This window comes from Prunus dulcis, chromosome 5 (genome assembly GCF_902201215.1).
Source record: "Prunus dulcis chromosome 5, ALMONDv2, whole genome shotgun sequence".
NCBI classification, from domain to species: Eukaryota; Viridiplantae; Streptophyta; class Magnoliopsida; order Rosales; family Rosaceae; genus Prunus; species Prunus dulcis.
In genome coordinates, this window is record NC_047654.1 from 9953464 (window position 1) to 9966048 (window position 12585).

The 12585-nt window shown below is 36.7% G+C and overlaps 2 protein-coding genes and 1 pseudogene across 4 annotated transcripts; all 3 read left to right on the forward strand.

Annotated features, from left to right (window-relative positions):
• Window positions 1–932: 932 nt before the first annotated feature.
• Window positions 933–3446, forward strand: LOC117629379 (aquaporin PIP1-2). 2 transcript variants are annotated; one of them, XM_034361944.1, is made up of 4 exons: window positions 933–1442; window positions 1766–2061; window positions 2858–3002; window positions 3096–3446. In XM_034361944.1, exons 1-4 carry the CDS (start codon window positions 1115–1117, stop codon window positions 3266–3268), a joined length of 942 nt encoding a protein of 313 aa, XP_034217835.1. In that variant the 5' UTR covers window positions 933–1114; the 3' UTR covers window positions 3269–3446. The 2 variants fall into 2 exon arrangements, with proteins under 2 accessions (XP_034217835.1, XP_034217834.1); XM_034361943.1 differs by having other exon boundaries at window positions 944–1442; window positions 2858–2998.
• A 4858-nt stretch (window positions 3447–8304) lies between these two features.
• Window positions 8305–11759, forward strand: LOC117627441 (short-chain dehydrogenase TIC 32, chloroplastic-like). 2 transcript variants are annotated; one of them, XM_034359553.1, is made up of 8 exons: window positions 8305–8565; window positions 9143–9374; window positions 9705–9784; window positions 9893–10046; window positions 10155–10233; window positions 10842–10926; window positions 11181–11227; window positions 11334–11728. In XM_034359553.1, the coding sequence occupies exons 1-8, from the start codon at window positions 8460–8462 to the stop codon at window positions 11496–11498; spliced, it is 948 nt and encodes a 315-aa protein (XP_034215444.1). In that variant the 5' UTR covers window positions 8305–8459; the 3' UTR covers window positions 11499–11728. The 2 variants fall into 2 exon arrangements, with proteins under 2 accessions (XP_034215444.1, XP_034215443.1); XM_034359552.1 differs by having other exon boundaries at window positions 8310–8565; window positions 11354–11759.
• A 327-nt stretch (window positions 11760–12086) lies between these two features.
• The window catches only part of LOC117628999, a 3045-nt pseudogene continuing 2546 nt past the window's right edge, over window positions 12087–12585 (forward strand).

Here is a 12585-nt window from a genome sequence, read left to right on the forward strand (position 1 = left end):
TCTAATCTTCTGTGGCTCTGGTTTTCGTGCCGTTGAGAAACTATCACAGGATTAAAAAGTCAAGAACTTGAAAGTGAAAAAAGAGTCCGTAAATGACTGAACCAAACAGTAATTATAAGCTTTTCACCCCCATGAAATTCAGTAATTGGAAAATTCACTATTGGGTTCAGTTTTTATGACTATTTATAAGCTTTTTCCTCTTCATTAATCCACTCTTGTACATTTTGCAATATGGAATGCATACATGTATTTATATTTACCACATAAACACTCTATTTAAGAGAAGAAATTGCATGTCACGGAAATAACACTATTTTATTATTCTTATACAGTCACATTCTATTATGTGTAATTCTTATCATGCCTTACTCAACGTAATTAATTAAGAATAACTTTGTGACATGTAAGTTTTTCTCCCCATTTAAATTTTGTAGAAGCCCTAAACTTGGCAAGAGAGAGAAAGAAAGTACCACTCTCCTCCAAACCCCAAAACGAAGAAAGAAAAGAAAAAGTAGGGAGTTGTTTAATGATGATGAGAAAATTGGACCACAACATTTTAAAAATCAAATTCCATGTACACAATCTTTAATTTCGGTTAGGTTGCTTAGGTGTATGAATCAGATGAACATACCAGGACAGCTAACCAAAAGCTTTACAAATTTGAAAAAGCAAGCACACAAAAAAATAAGGACAACTTCTGTAGAGGATAAGAACATAAAAAACAAATGAACCAGAAAATGTCAGCATCCTTCTGCAAGTTCTGACCTTTCCAGAACCATCCCCAAAACTCTAATACCTTCTCCTTAATATTATTATAAACATTTGCTTACATTTGTTTAGGGACTACCACACAAAAAAAGTTTTATTTATTTATTTTATTTATAACAAATACTTAATTGAAAATAAATTAAAAAGAAAGACAACCTATTATTTCATTTGGCAAATAATAGACTGATAGACACCTCAGCTATAAAAGTTCCCCTTATCTTAGCCTCTCTTGCATTGCAGAAACTCACAAAACCCTTGCTTTGAGTGTGTAAAGAGAGCATCTTTGGTTTGCTTTTCAAACAGAGAGAGAAAGAGCTAGAGGAAGCTGGTTAGTGAGAGGGTGACTATGGAGGGCAAGGAAGAAGATGTTAAGCTTGGAGCTAACAAGTTCCCGGAGAGGCAGCCTATTGGGACATCAGCTCAGACAGACAAGGACTACAAGGAGCCTCCCCCAGCTCCGTTGTTTGAGCCTGGTGAGCTCACTTCATGGTCTTTTTACAGAGCTGGAATTGCTGAGTTCATTGCCACCTTCTTGTTCCTCTACATCACCATCTTGACTGTGATGGGTGTGAACAGGGCTCCTAGTAAGTGTGCCTCTGTTGGCATCCAAGGAATTGCTTGGGCTTTTGGTGGCACCATCTTTGCCCTTGTCTACTCCACTGCTGGTATCTCAGGTTAGCGTCTCCTCCCTTTCCATCTCTTCAGCTTTCAAGTCTTTATTTAAAGTTGATAACTTCCACTGAAAGATTAAAAAAAAATATTCTTGGTGTATATTTCATGGGTTTCTTCAGAATTTATTTTTAGTGATTTTTAAAAATATTTTGGGTAGATTTTTGTGGGTGTTTCAACTATCTTTGATGTGGGCTTTCCTTGTTATCTTTGATTTTTCCTCTTAAAATTTGTTCTTCTATTTTAAACTATAATTTGCTTCCTTTCATGGTTACATTTTTGTGATAAAATTCTTTTGTAACCAGATCTGTGTGCTTGCATGTAACAGGTGGACACATCAACCCAGCTGTGACCTTTGGTCTCTTCCTGGCAAGGAAACTCTCCCTTACAAGAGCTGTTTTCTACATAGTCATGCAGACCCTTGGTGCTATTGCTGGTGCTGGTGTTGTGAAGGGCTTCGAAAATAAACAATATGAGCTTTTGGGAGGTGGAGCCAATGTTGTTAACCATGGGTACACCAAGGGTGGTGGTCTTGGGGCTGAGATTGTTGGCACTTTTGTCCTTGTTTACACTGTCTTCTCTGCCACTGATGCCAAGAGGAATGCCAGAGACTCTCATGTCCCTGTAAGTATTCTTTATTATTATTATTATCTCTGTTATATACTTTTGCAGCTTCTGATTGTTTAATTGTTTTGCTATTTTGACACTCATGTGTCCGTTGAATGGGTTTAGCGATGATTGAGTGCTCCAAAGCTGGTTTATTTTTCATGGGCTGTTTATAAATTGGTTTCTGGTTTAGTTCTTTGGGCTGCTGCTGAATGTTTTTGGTTAATTTATAGTCTGTGTGGAAGAAATTGTTTTCTGATCTTCTAGTTTTTCTATTCTTTGCTCAGCTGCCCAAATGGCTGAAAGGGGGACTGTAGAATTATCACTTCTCTAGTCCTTATTTTGTGAATGCTGGAAAATAATGACACTTGCATGTTGCTTTTGTTTGTTTGTGTCATTGGTGTGGGTGCCTTTAAGGTGGAAAAAGTTCTGTTGTGCCCAGAGGGTCTCTCACATGCGTGTGAGGCCCACTGGTGTGTTTGGTGGATCAAATATGCATGTAAATGTGAAAGTGGGGACTGAATTATACCTCCCAGGACGCTCCTCCCTTTTTAAGGCAAAATGTTATCCACCATTTACGATTAAGACTCCCTAGTCCCTACCAACAAGAGATCATTTATGGGCTTGCTTATCTACTTTGTTTTGTCTCTCCATGGTTCCTTCTGCTCTACAGTACCTCTACCAAATGATCATCTTCAAACATTTGTTATATCCTAAGTCAAACTTAGCACTATGCTTTGAAGCTCAATGAATCAGAAAGGTCATTATTTGGACTGTGTTTTAACTTAGAATGTATATGTATCTGTGTATGCAGATTTTGGCTCCTCTTCCCATTGGGTTTGCAGTTTTCTTGGTTCACTTGGCCACCATCCCCATCACCGGAACTGGCATCAACCCTGCCAGGAGTCTTGGAGCTGCCATTATCTTCAACAAGGACCGTGCTTGGGATGACCATGTAAGCTTATTAACTAAAACTGATTAAACATTTTTCTTTGAACTTTTGATTGTTTAATGAGAATATGAGATTTATGGTACCATGTTTCTGTTTACAGTGGATCTTCTGGGTGGGGCCATTCATTGGTGCTGCTCTTGCTGCTATCTACCACCAGATAGTCATCAGGGCCATTCCTTTCAAGTCCAGGGGCTAATTTTCTTCCCACTCAGTGGTCACCCATCTCTGCACCCCGTGTCTTCTTCGTCACCTTTTTCTTGTTGCTGTTCTTGAGAAAAATGTGTGTAAATTAAGTATGCAGTACTAGTACTTATGATGTATTCGAAGTTGTTGTGACATGTTTTGAATGGAGAATTCTTTTATGGGTTAGTTATATGCTGCTGATGTGCCTTGTGTATTCTACATACCCTGAAATGTATTTTGGCTAAATTGTGACTTTTTTTTTCGTCAATATTGTTTGTGACTTTTCATCATATTTCAAGAGATAAAAGGACATGAAATCGCAATTGTATATTTTTTTTAAAAAAAAACTAAATTAAATAGGGTCATTGAAGAGTTGTCGTTGGATCCAATTGAAAGAGATCTATCATTTTGAAGAGCACATATGACTGTATAAAAGAGCTAATATAGATTCATATACGTGAGGCAAATAAAGCCTGAAAGATGGCGTTATTACGAGTACCTTGAAGCATTAAATTCGTTCATAAAACTAAACCGGAATATAAAAATTGGAGCAATTTTGGTTGAGGCAATTCAAGAAAAGGAAAAAGAAAATGCACAAATCTATTGCAATACTTTCATATATTATTCAACTTGGCAAGTAAATCTATTTTTCAATTAGAAAAGTTAATATTTCTTAAACGGGTAAGGACAATTAGTTTTATAAAAGAGCTAATATAGATTCATATACGTGAGGCAAATAAAGCCTGAAAGATGGCGTTATTACGAGTACCTTGAAGCATTAAATTCGTTCATAAAACTAAACCGGAATATAAAAATTGGAGCAATTTTGGTTGAGGCAATTCAAGAAAAGGAAAAAGAAAATGCACAAATCTATTGCAATACTTTCATATATTATTCAACTTGGCAAGTAAATCTATTTTTCAATTAGAAAAGTTAATATTTCTTAAACGGGTAAGGACAATACTTTGCTCCTTATCCGTACAGACCTTTTATTGTAGGGGTGGCAATTTAGGTCAATTTCGGGTCAATCCGTTATGAACCGTTTATTAAACGGGTGAGTTTCAGGTCAACCCGCTATAATACCTATCTAACCTGTTTATTAAACGTGTCATATCTACTAATGTACAATCCGCTAACCCGCCAAAAAATAAACACAAATGGAGACTTTAGCACACACACAAGAGGTTTCGAACCTCTACCATCCTCATTTCTCTTAAACATCTTATCCACCATATTACAAACAACTTTGTAATTTTATAGTATGCCTTTTGATATTTGTAATGTTTCTTTTTCTTTTGAGTTTTCCTTTCTTTTCGGTCTATCTTCTCCTCTCTCTTTTTTTTTTCTCTCTTTTCCTTTCCTCTTCTCTCCTTTTTTTTTTGTTCTTTTTTTTTTTTTCCTTCTCTTTAGTTTTCTCTCATCTCTCATTTCTCTTTCTTTCTTTCCTTCAATCTTCTCTCCTCTCTCTCTCTCTCTCTCTCTCTCTATTTTTTTTTTCTTTTCCTTCTCTCTTCTCTCCTCTCTCTATCTTTTTTTTTCTTTATTTTCCTTATATTTTCTCTACTCTCTTTTTTTTTTAATTAAAATTTTTTTGGTTGTGAGTTTTGTAACATGCATGTTATTCTTTATGAACCCGTTACACGACTCGAAACCCGCACGATAAAAGACTACCCAAACCCGACACGACACGTTTATTAAATGGGTTGAGCATTCTTGACATGTTTATTATCCTGACACGACACGACCCATTGCTAGCCCTAATTGTAGCTAGGGGTGGCAATTTCGGACACGACCCGATACACGACTCGAAACCCGCAAGATAAAAAAACAGGTCAATTTCGGGTCAACCCGTTCTGACCCTTTTAATAAACGGGTGGGTTTCGGGTCAACCTGCTAACCCGTTTATTAAATGGGTCGTGTCAACCAGTGTACAACTCGCTAACCAGCTAAAAAATAAAGACAAATGGAGACTTCAGCACACATACAAGGGGTTTCGAACCCCTACCATCCTCATTTCTCTTAAACATCTTATCCACCATGCTACAAATAACTTTGTAATTTTATGGTATGCCTTTTGATATTTATAATGTTTCTTTTTCTTTTGAGTTTTCCTTTCTTTTCCGTCTCTCTTCTCCACTTTTTTTTTTCTTTCTTTTCCTTCATTCTTCTCCTTTTTTTTTTTTTTTTTTTTCCTTCTCTTTAGTTTTCTCTCATCTCTCTTCTCTTTCTTTCTTTCCCTCAATCTTCTCATCTCTCTCTCTCTCTCTCTCTCTTCCTCTTCCTTTCTTTTCCTTCTCTCTTCTCTCCTCTCTCTATCTTTTTTTCTTTCTTTCTTTTCCTTATATTTTCTCTACTCTCTCTGTTTTTTTTTAATTAAAATTTTTTCGGTCGTGAGTTTTGTAACATACATGTTATTCTTTATGAACCCGTTACACGACTCGAAATCCGCACGATAAAAGACGACCCGAACCCGACACAACACTTTTATTAAATAGGTTAGGTTCGGGTTGAGCATTTTTGACACGTTTATTATCCCGACATGACACGACCCATTGCTAGCCCTAATTGTAGCTAGGGGTGGCAATTTCGGACACGACCCGATACACGACTCGAAACCCGCACGAGAAATTAGCGGGTTCAACCCGCACGATAAAAAAACAGGTCAATTTCGGATCAACCCGTTCTGACCCGTTTAATAAACGGGTGGGTTTCGAGTCAACCCGCTAACCTGCTATAATACCTATCTAACCCGTTTATTAAACGGGTCGTGTCAACCCGTGTACAACCCGCTAACCCGCTAAAAAATAAAGACAAATGGAGACTTCAGCACACACACAAGGGGTTTCGAACCCCTACCATCCTCATTTCTTTTAATCATCTTATCCACCATGCTACAAATAACTTTGTAATTTTATGGTATGTCTTTTGATATTTATAATATTTCTTTTTCTTTTGAGTTTTCCTTTCTTTTCCGTCTCTCTTCTCCACTTTTTTTTTTCTTTCTTTTCCTTCTTTCTTCTCCTCTCTTTTTTTTTTTTTTTTTTTCTCTCTTTTCCTTTCCTCTTCTCTTTTTTTTTTTTCCTTCTCTTTAGTTTTCTCTCATCTCTCTTTTCTCTTTCTTTCTTTCATTCAATCTTCTCTCCTCTCTCCTCTCTCTCTCTTTTTCCTTTCTTTTCCTTCTCTCTTCTCTCCTCTCTCTATCTTTTTTTTCTTTTCTTTCTTTTTTTCCCCTTATATTTTCTCTACTGTCTCTGTCTTTTTTTAATTAAAATTTTTTCGGTTGTGAGTTTTGTAACTTGCATGTTATTCTTTATGAACCCGTTACACGACTCGAAACCCACACGATAAAAGACGACCCGAACCCGAGACGACAAGTTTATTAAATGGGTCGAGTTCGGGTTGAGCATTCTTGACACGTTTATTATCCCGACACGACACGAACCCGACACGACACGACCCATTGCCAGCCCTAATTGTAGCTAGGGGTGGCAATTTCGGACACGACCCGATACACGACTCGAAATCCGCACGAGAAATTAGCTGGTTCAACCCGCACGATAAAAAACAGGTCAATTTCGGGTCAACCCGTTCTGACCCGTTTAATAAACGGGTGGGTTTCGGGTCAACCTGCTAACCCGCTATAATAGCTATCTAACCCGTTTATTAAACAGGTTATGTCAACCCGTGTACTAGGGGTGGGCACGGTTCGATTTGGACCGGTTTTTGCCTCAAATTAGAACCGATCCGATACTATTCATGCGGTTTGGTTCGGTTCGGTTTTAATTAAAAAAATTCAAAAACTGTCCGGTTCGGTTTGAACCGGTTTCGGTCCGGTTCCGGTTCCGGTTCGGTTTTGAACCGGATTATAAAAATTATTTTTTAAATTGTTTTGTAATACAATTCTCAACTGAAATATTATTTTTTTACTTGAAAATTAACAAATTATTCAATTTCATATAATAAATAAATATTAAAGTGAGAAAATAGAGATATTTTGACATTGAACTTGGATAAATATTAGGTTTTTTTTAGTGAAATTAAAAATATAGTATTAAATATAAATATATATTGAAATTATATATTTTTTTAGTTTCACCGGTTCGGTTCGGCCCGGTTCGGTTTTTGAAGACATGGAACCGGATCCGAATCCGGTCCAAACCGGTCCGGTTCGGTTTTTGACCGGTTTTTGACTTTTTGGTCAACTCGGTTTTTTTTCGGTTTGGTTCGGTGTGGTTCGGCTCGGATTTCCGGTTTGCCGGTTTGAGTGCCCACCCCTGTGTCTGACCCGGCTAACCGCTAAAAATAAAACAAATGGATTTCAAGCACACCACAAGGGGTTTCGAACCCCTACCATCCTCATTTCTTTAAAATCTTATCCACCATGCTACAAATAACTTTGTAATTTTATAGTATACCTTTTGATATTTATAATGTTTCTTTTTCTTTTGTGTTTTCCTTTCTTTTCGTTCTCTCTTCTCCTCTTCTTTTTTTTTTTCTTTTTTTTTCCTTCTTTCTTCTTCTCTCTTTTCCTTTCCTCTTCTCTCCTTTTTTTTTTTTTTTCTTCTTTCTTTTCTTTCTCTTTAGTTTTCTCTCATCTCTCTTTTCTCTTTCTTTCTTTCCTTCAATCTTCTCTCCTCTCTCTCTCTCTCTCTCTCTCTCTCTCTCTCTCTCTCTCTCTCTCTCTCTCTCTTTTCTTTCTTTTCCTTCTCTCTATCTTTTTTTTTCTTTCTTTTCCTTATATTTTCTCTACTGTCTCTGTTTTTTTTAATTAAAATTTTTTCGGTTGTGAGTTTTGTAACATGCATGTTATTCTTTATGAACCCGTTACACGACTCGAAACCCGCACGATAAAAGACGACCCGAACCCGGCACGACACGTTTATTAAATAGGTTGGGTTCGGATTTAGCATTCTTGACACGTTTATTATCAAGACACGACACGACCCATTGACATCCCTAATTGTAGCTAAACCGCTTCCTCTCCTTTTAATTGTCAAAACAGTTTTTTTTTTTTTTTTTTTTTCCTTCTTTTCACTTTTACTAAATCCGTAACTTTTTACCAAAACATCAATGCATAACCATCTTATCAAATCCTAGTCATACTCGCATATCCAACGGCTATCACGCTAGTGGGGGTCGATCGCTAATCGTATTAGTTTTGTGATTAAATTAAACCCCGAGAAGAGAAGTCATCACATCACATGTTGGGTTTTGGAAATGCAGCTATGTGAAATGTTGTTTATATTTTGGATTTGCAAAGTCTGATCAACAATCTTGAAAAATGTGGATATTTGGATGGAAAGGGCAATCTGGATTCTCAGCCCGCTCTACAGCTGAGGAAGTTACTCAAGGAATTGATGGAACTGGTCTCACGGCAGTTGTTACAGGTCTTGTTATCTGGGTATTCTTGTTCTTTGTTTCTGTATCGTCATGTGTGCTTTTTTCTTTTGTTGGTCAGTTCCTATAATTTCTTATTGTGTCATATGTTTGTTTGCTGAGAGAATTACAGGGAAAAGAAGAAAGAATGTTGCTTTAGTTGTCTTTTATGTTAAACTAACAATTGAGCAACCAAATGGAGTTTCTTTTGGCAACCCATCTGAAGTTGGGTGTGTAGATCGTTTCTACTTCTTGTTTTCTTTCATGGGTAGTTGTTTAGTGTTTCATTGGTTGGTTAATCAGAAGCTGGCTAGTTTAGGATTAGTTGACTTGATGTTAAAAATGGAGTAAATGGAGTCGATCAAAGTTCTGGTCTAGTTTAAATCTTTTTTTAGTTTTGTAGGATTCTTTTGGATGTTTATGCTATGAAATCTAGTTCAGAGTCTTCCTGTGAACTTATTGCCACAATTACAAAAATCATTCATCTGAAAATCCTGCCATTGAAATTCGAAATTGCTTTTTCGCTTGATAATTGGTGAAATTTGCAGATTTGGCCTTTTTCCAGTTCTTATACTTATTTAATTCCAGGGGCATCAAGTGGTCTTGGTCTGGAGACAACACGTGTTCTAGCCTTGCGTCGTGTTCATGTCATCATGGCAGTAAGAAATACAGAGGCTGGTAGGGATGTGAGAACGGCAATACTTAAGGAAATCCCCACTGCCAACATCAATGTTATGGAACTAGATCTCAGCTCAATGGCATCAGTAAGAAAATTTGCATCGGAATATAACTCCTCTGGTCTTCCATTGAATATCCTGATGTAAGACATCTGAATTGGACCGTTGTAATTATTTATGTCACATTTGCTTGTGCTCATTTGAATCTCTCGTCTCTTGTTGCAAATGCATCAGTGGTTACATTTTCTTGCATGTGTTCGTGTGTGTTTGCATGCACACTTAGTGTTGTATGATATCATTGTGACAATGGTTGTTATTGCTGCTTCATTCTTCATTTTGGAATGGTATTTGGTCCCAAGAGTGGGAAAAGAAAGAAGGAAAAACAATAAGTTCATATTTTAGTACAATGTTCTCCTATTGGTATTGTTATTAACATTACGGAGTTATAATTTATCCTCTCTGTTTGTTTGAAGTAATAATGCAGGGGTTATGGCAACTCCTTTCATGCTTTCCCAAGACAACATTGAACTGCAGTTTGCAACCAACCATTTGGGTATTTAAAACATGAAATTTTTTTGATGTTTCTTTTGAGAATATGAAATGGCCTGTTATATGGTCTTCATAGAATTGGAATCTTAGAGTTCTTACCATTCTTTTACAGGTCATTTTCTTTTGACCAACCTTCTATTGGAGACCATGAAGAAGACAACAAGGGAGAGCAAAAAAGAGGGAAGAATCGTGAACTTATCATCAGAGGCTCACCGATTTGCATATAGTGAGGGGATTCGTTTTGATAAGATTAATGATGAATCACGGTAATAGTTTGACAGGGTCATTTTATGAATTTTGTCACTACGTGCTGTATCAAATTTTGTCAATTAATACTTCTCTTTACTTATTTTTTATTACTTGAAAATTCACAGATACAACAGTATATACGCTTATGGACAATCAAAGCTAGCCAACATATTGCATGCTAATGAGCTCACAAAGCGTTTGAAGGTATCAACTCATATAGGATCATAAACATGATCGCCAGTGAATTTGATGATATAAATCATTTATCTGATTATATTTTTTCTTGGTCAATCGTAAGGAGTTCTCGACCTGCAACGGATAGAGGAAGACTTATTCAGTCACATAATTTGGGCTCCTAGAATATGGAACCCTTAAATAATAGCGTAGATAAGACTTTTGGTTAAGCATTAATGTGTTAAGTTCCTGAGATAAATGTGAATTAAATGTTTTAGCATGTGCAGGCCCTTGGGCTTTGTTCATGTTTCTTTTGGTCAATAGAAGAGAAAAGAGTGACAGCGTAATTTCAGTGTGCAAGTATTTTCTTTTTTCCAGAGATGCTTACATAATTTTGTCTCAAATGTTCATTGTAGTAGCAAATATTCCATATGGTTATTTTTACTACCTTCAAAAGAGAAACAGTTGAAAAGAGCAATAGGGCATAGAGTGTAGCTTTTACATCATTGGTGTTTTCAACATTCTTAAGCAGTCCGTACTTCCAAAGCCATGCCATTATGGATAGGAAATTCTAATCTTTTGCTTGTGTTTCAATTTTTTTTTTCAATAATCTTTTAAAATCCTGTCTTGTTTAACAGGAAGAAGGAGTTGCTATAACTGCTAATTCCCTTCATCCTGGATCAATTGCTACCAATCTTCTACGCTATCACAGTTATATTAATGGTAAACTTTTGAACCATTGACAAATATTCGTTCTTCTTCAACATGTAGTTGGATTTTTTGGTCTATTTGACAAAGATGCTCATTGTGTTTTGGATAAGGTGATTAAGTTCATGCATTCTAAGTTGAGTAATATTAAGATATTCATTATGTGTTCACAACCCTCTCGCCTTGCCCATTCCTTTTTTTTAAATTTCACCGTTTCCTGTATTTGTGTGGATTCGTGTCTTGATATTTATTGTTTTGGTTTAATGCAGTCATTGCCAGCACGCTCGGTAGATTGATGCTTAAAAATGTCCAGCAGGTATGTTACTAATCTGATACACTCAGCAAACTCATTTTGATGTCTATCTCCCAATCCTGTTAAGATATGCTCAAGCAGCTTCACTGCATGTTAGTTGTCTTTTTAGTATACTTCACATAACTGCAGGGAGCAGCAACTGAATGCTACGTGGCATTGCATCCGCAAGTTAAGGGTGTCAGCGGCGAATATTTTATGGACAGCAACAAAGCCAATCCAACCTCTCAGGCTAAAGATCCAGAACTGGCAAAGAAGCTATGGGATTTCAGTTTGAGCCTGACGGATCCAAAGTAACTGGGAACAAAACTCTGTTGTAAATTGCAAGTCAATGTCAATGCCCCTTTTACCAGTTTGAGACTTGAGTAGAAGCTAAGACGTTGAATGGCCATGTAAAACATATATAGGCTATGGCAGGGGACTTATCCTTGGCCCTTCCTAAAATTCTCAACTTTTTTTTTTCCTTCTATTTTTCTATAATGAAAAACATGGGTTATGGTTCTTATATTTGTCATGAATATATATGGTTTATCAACTATTTCCAAAGCACTTCAATCCCACATATATGCATATAAGAGCAACATCACAAACGTCATTGTGATTACAAATCACCATTTTAAAAGAGCCATTGCTTCGTCTTTTCCTCTGATTTTGGTGTGTGTTGTAAATTAGAGGAGCAACATGACAAGCATTATTGCTAATTACAATTCCCAGAAATGTTGCCACGTAAGACAGGACCAGCAGCAATCAAGACAGTAGGCCTTGTATTGTATGCCTCTTATTAACGTTTGGAGCAATGTATTCAAATTGCATTTGATAGATGGTCTCTGTGCTGTAAATTGTAACTTCATTATCTGCAAAATTAATGGGTGGGATATTTAGCAAGAAAGGAGCATCTGGGTTCTCTGCTTCTTCCACAGCAGAGGAAGTTACCGAAGGGATTGATGGAACTGGTCTTACTGCCATTGTTACAGGTCATGCTCTATTTTAAGCTTCCCATAGGATACATATAACAATATGGTCTTAGCTGCTCTCCAGCCTATTTTTTTATTTTTTATTTATTTTTTCCAGAGCTCTCCAGCCTATTTGACATCTACCAAAGTAAGGTTGTAAATTTTTATTTTTTATCATAAACTTTGTTTAATTTCAGGAGCTGCAAGTGGTATTGGCGTAGAGACATCACGTGTTCTTGCGTTGCGTGGTGTCCATGTAGTTATGGCAGTAAGGAACAAGGATGCTGGGACGAACGTCAAAGAAGCAATTCTTAAAGAAATCCCAGGGGCTAAAATTGATGTCATGGAGTTAGACCTTAGCTCATTGGCATCTGTAAGAAAATTTGCAGCAGATTTTAAATACTTGGACCT

What these genes read in the sequence shown, in the direction of transcription:
- LOC117627441 (XM_034359553.1), top strand. Translation starts at nt 8,460, where the DNA reads ATGTGGATATTTGGATGGAAAGGGCAATCTGGATTCTCAGCCCGCTCT. An exon ending in GTTTGCAACCAACCATTTGG is followed by an intron (nt 9,785 to 9,892) that starts GTATTTAAAACA and finishes ATTCTTTTACAG; the next exon opens with GTCATTTTCTTTTGACCAAC. An exon ending in AGCTCACAAAGCGTTTGAAG is followed by an intron (nt 10,234 to 10,841) that starts GTATCAACTCAT and finishes CTTGTTTAACAG; the next exon opens with GAAGAAGGAGTTGCTATAAC.
- LOC117629379 (XM_034361944.1), top strand. Translation starts at nt 1,115, where the DNA reads ATGGAGGGCAAGGAAGAAGATGTTAAGCTTGGAGCTAACAAGTTCCCG. An exon ending in CTCCACTGCTGGTATCTCAG is followed by an intron (nt 1,443 to 1,765) that starts GTTAGCGTCTCC and finishes TGCATGTAACAG; the next exon opens with GTGGACACATCAACCCAGCT. An exon ending in CCAGAGACTCTCATGTCCCT is followed by an intron (nt 2,062 to 2,857) that starts GTAAGTATTCTT and finishes CTGTGTATGCAG; the next exon opens with ATTTTGGCTCCTCTTCCCAT.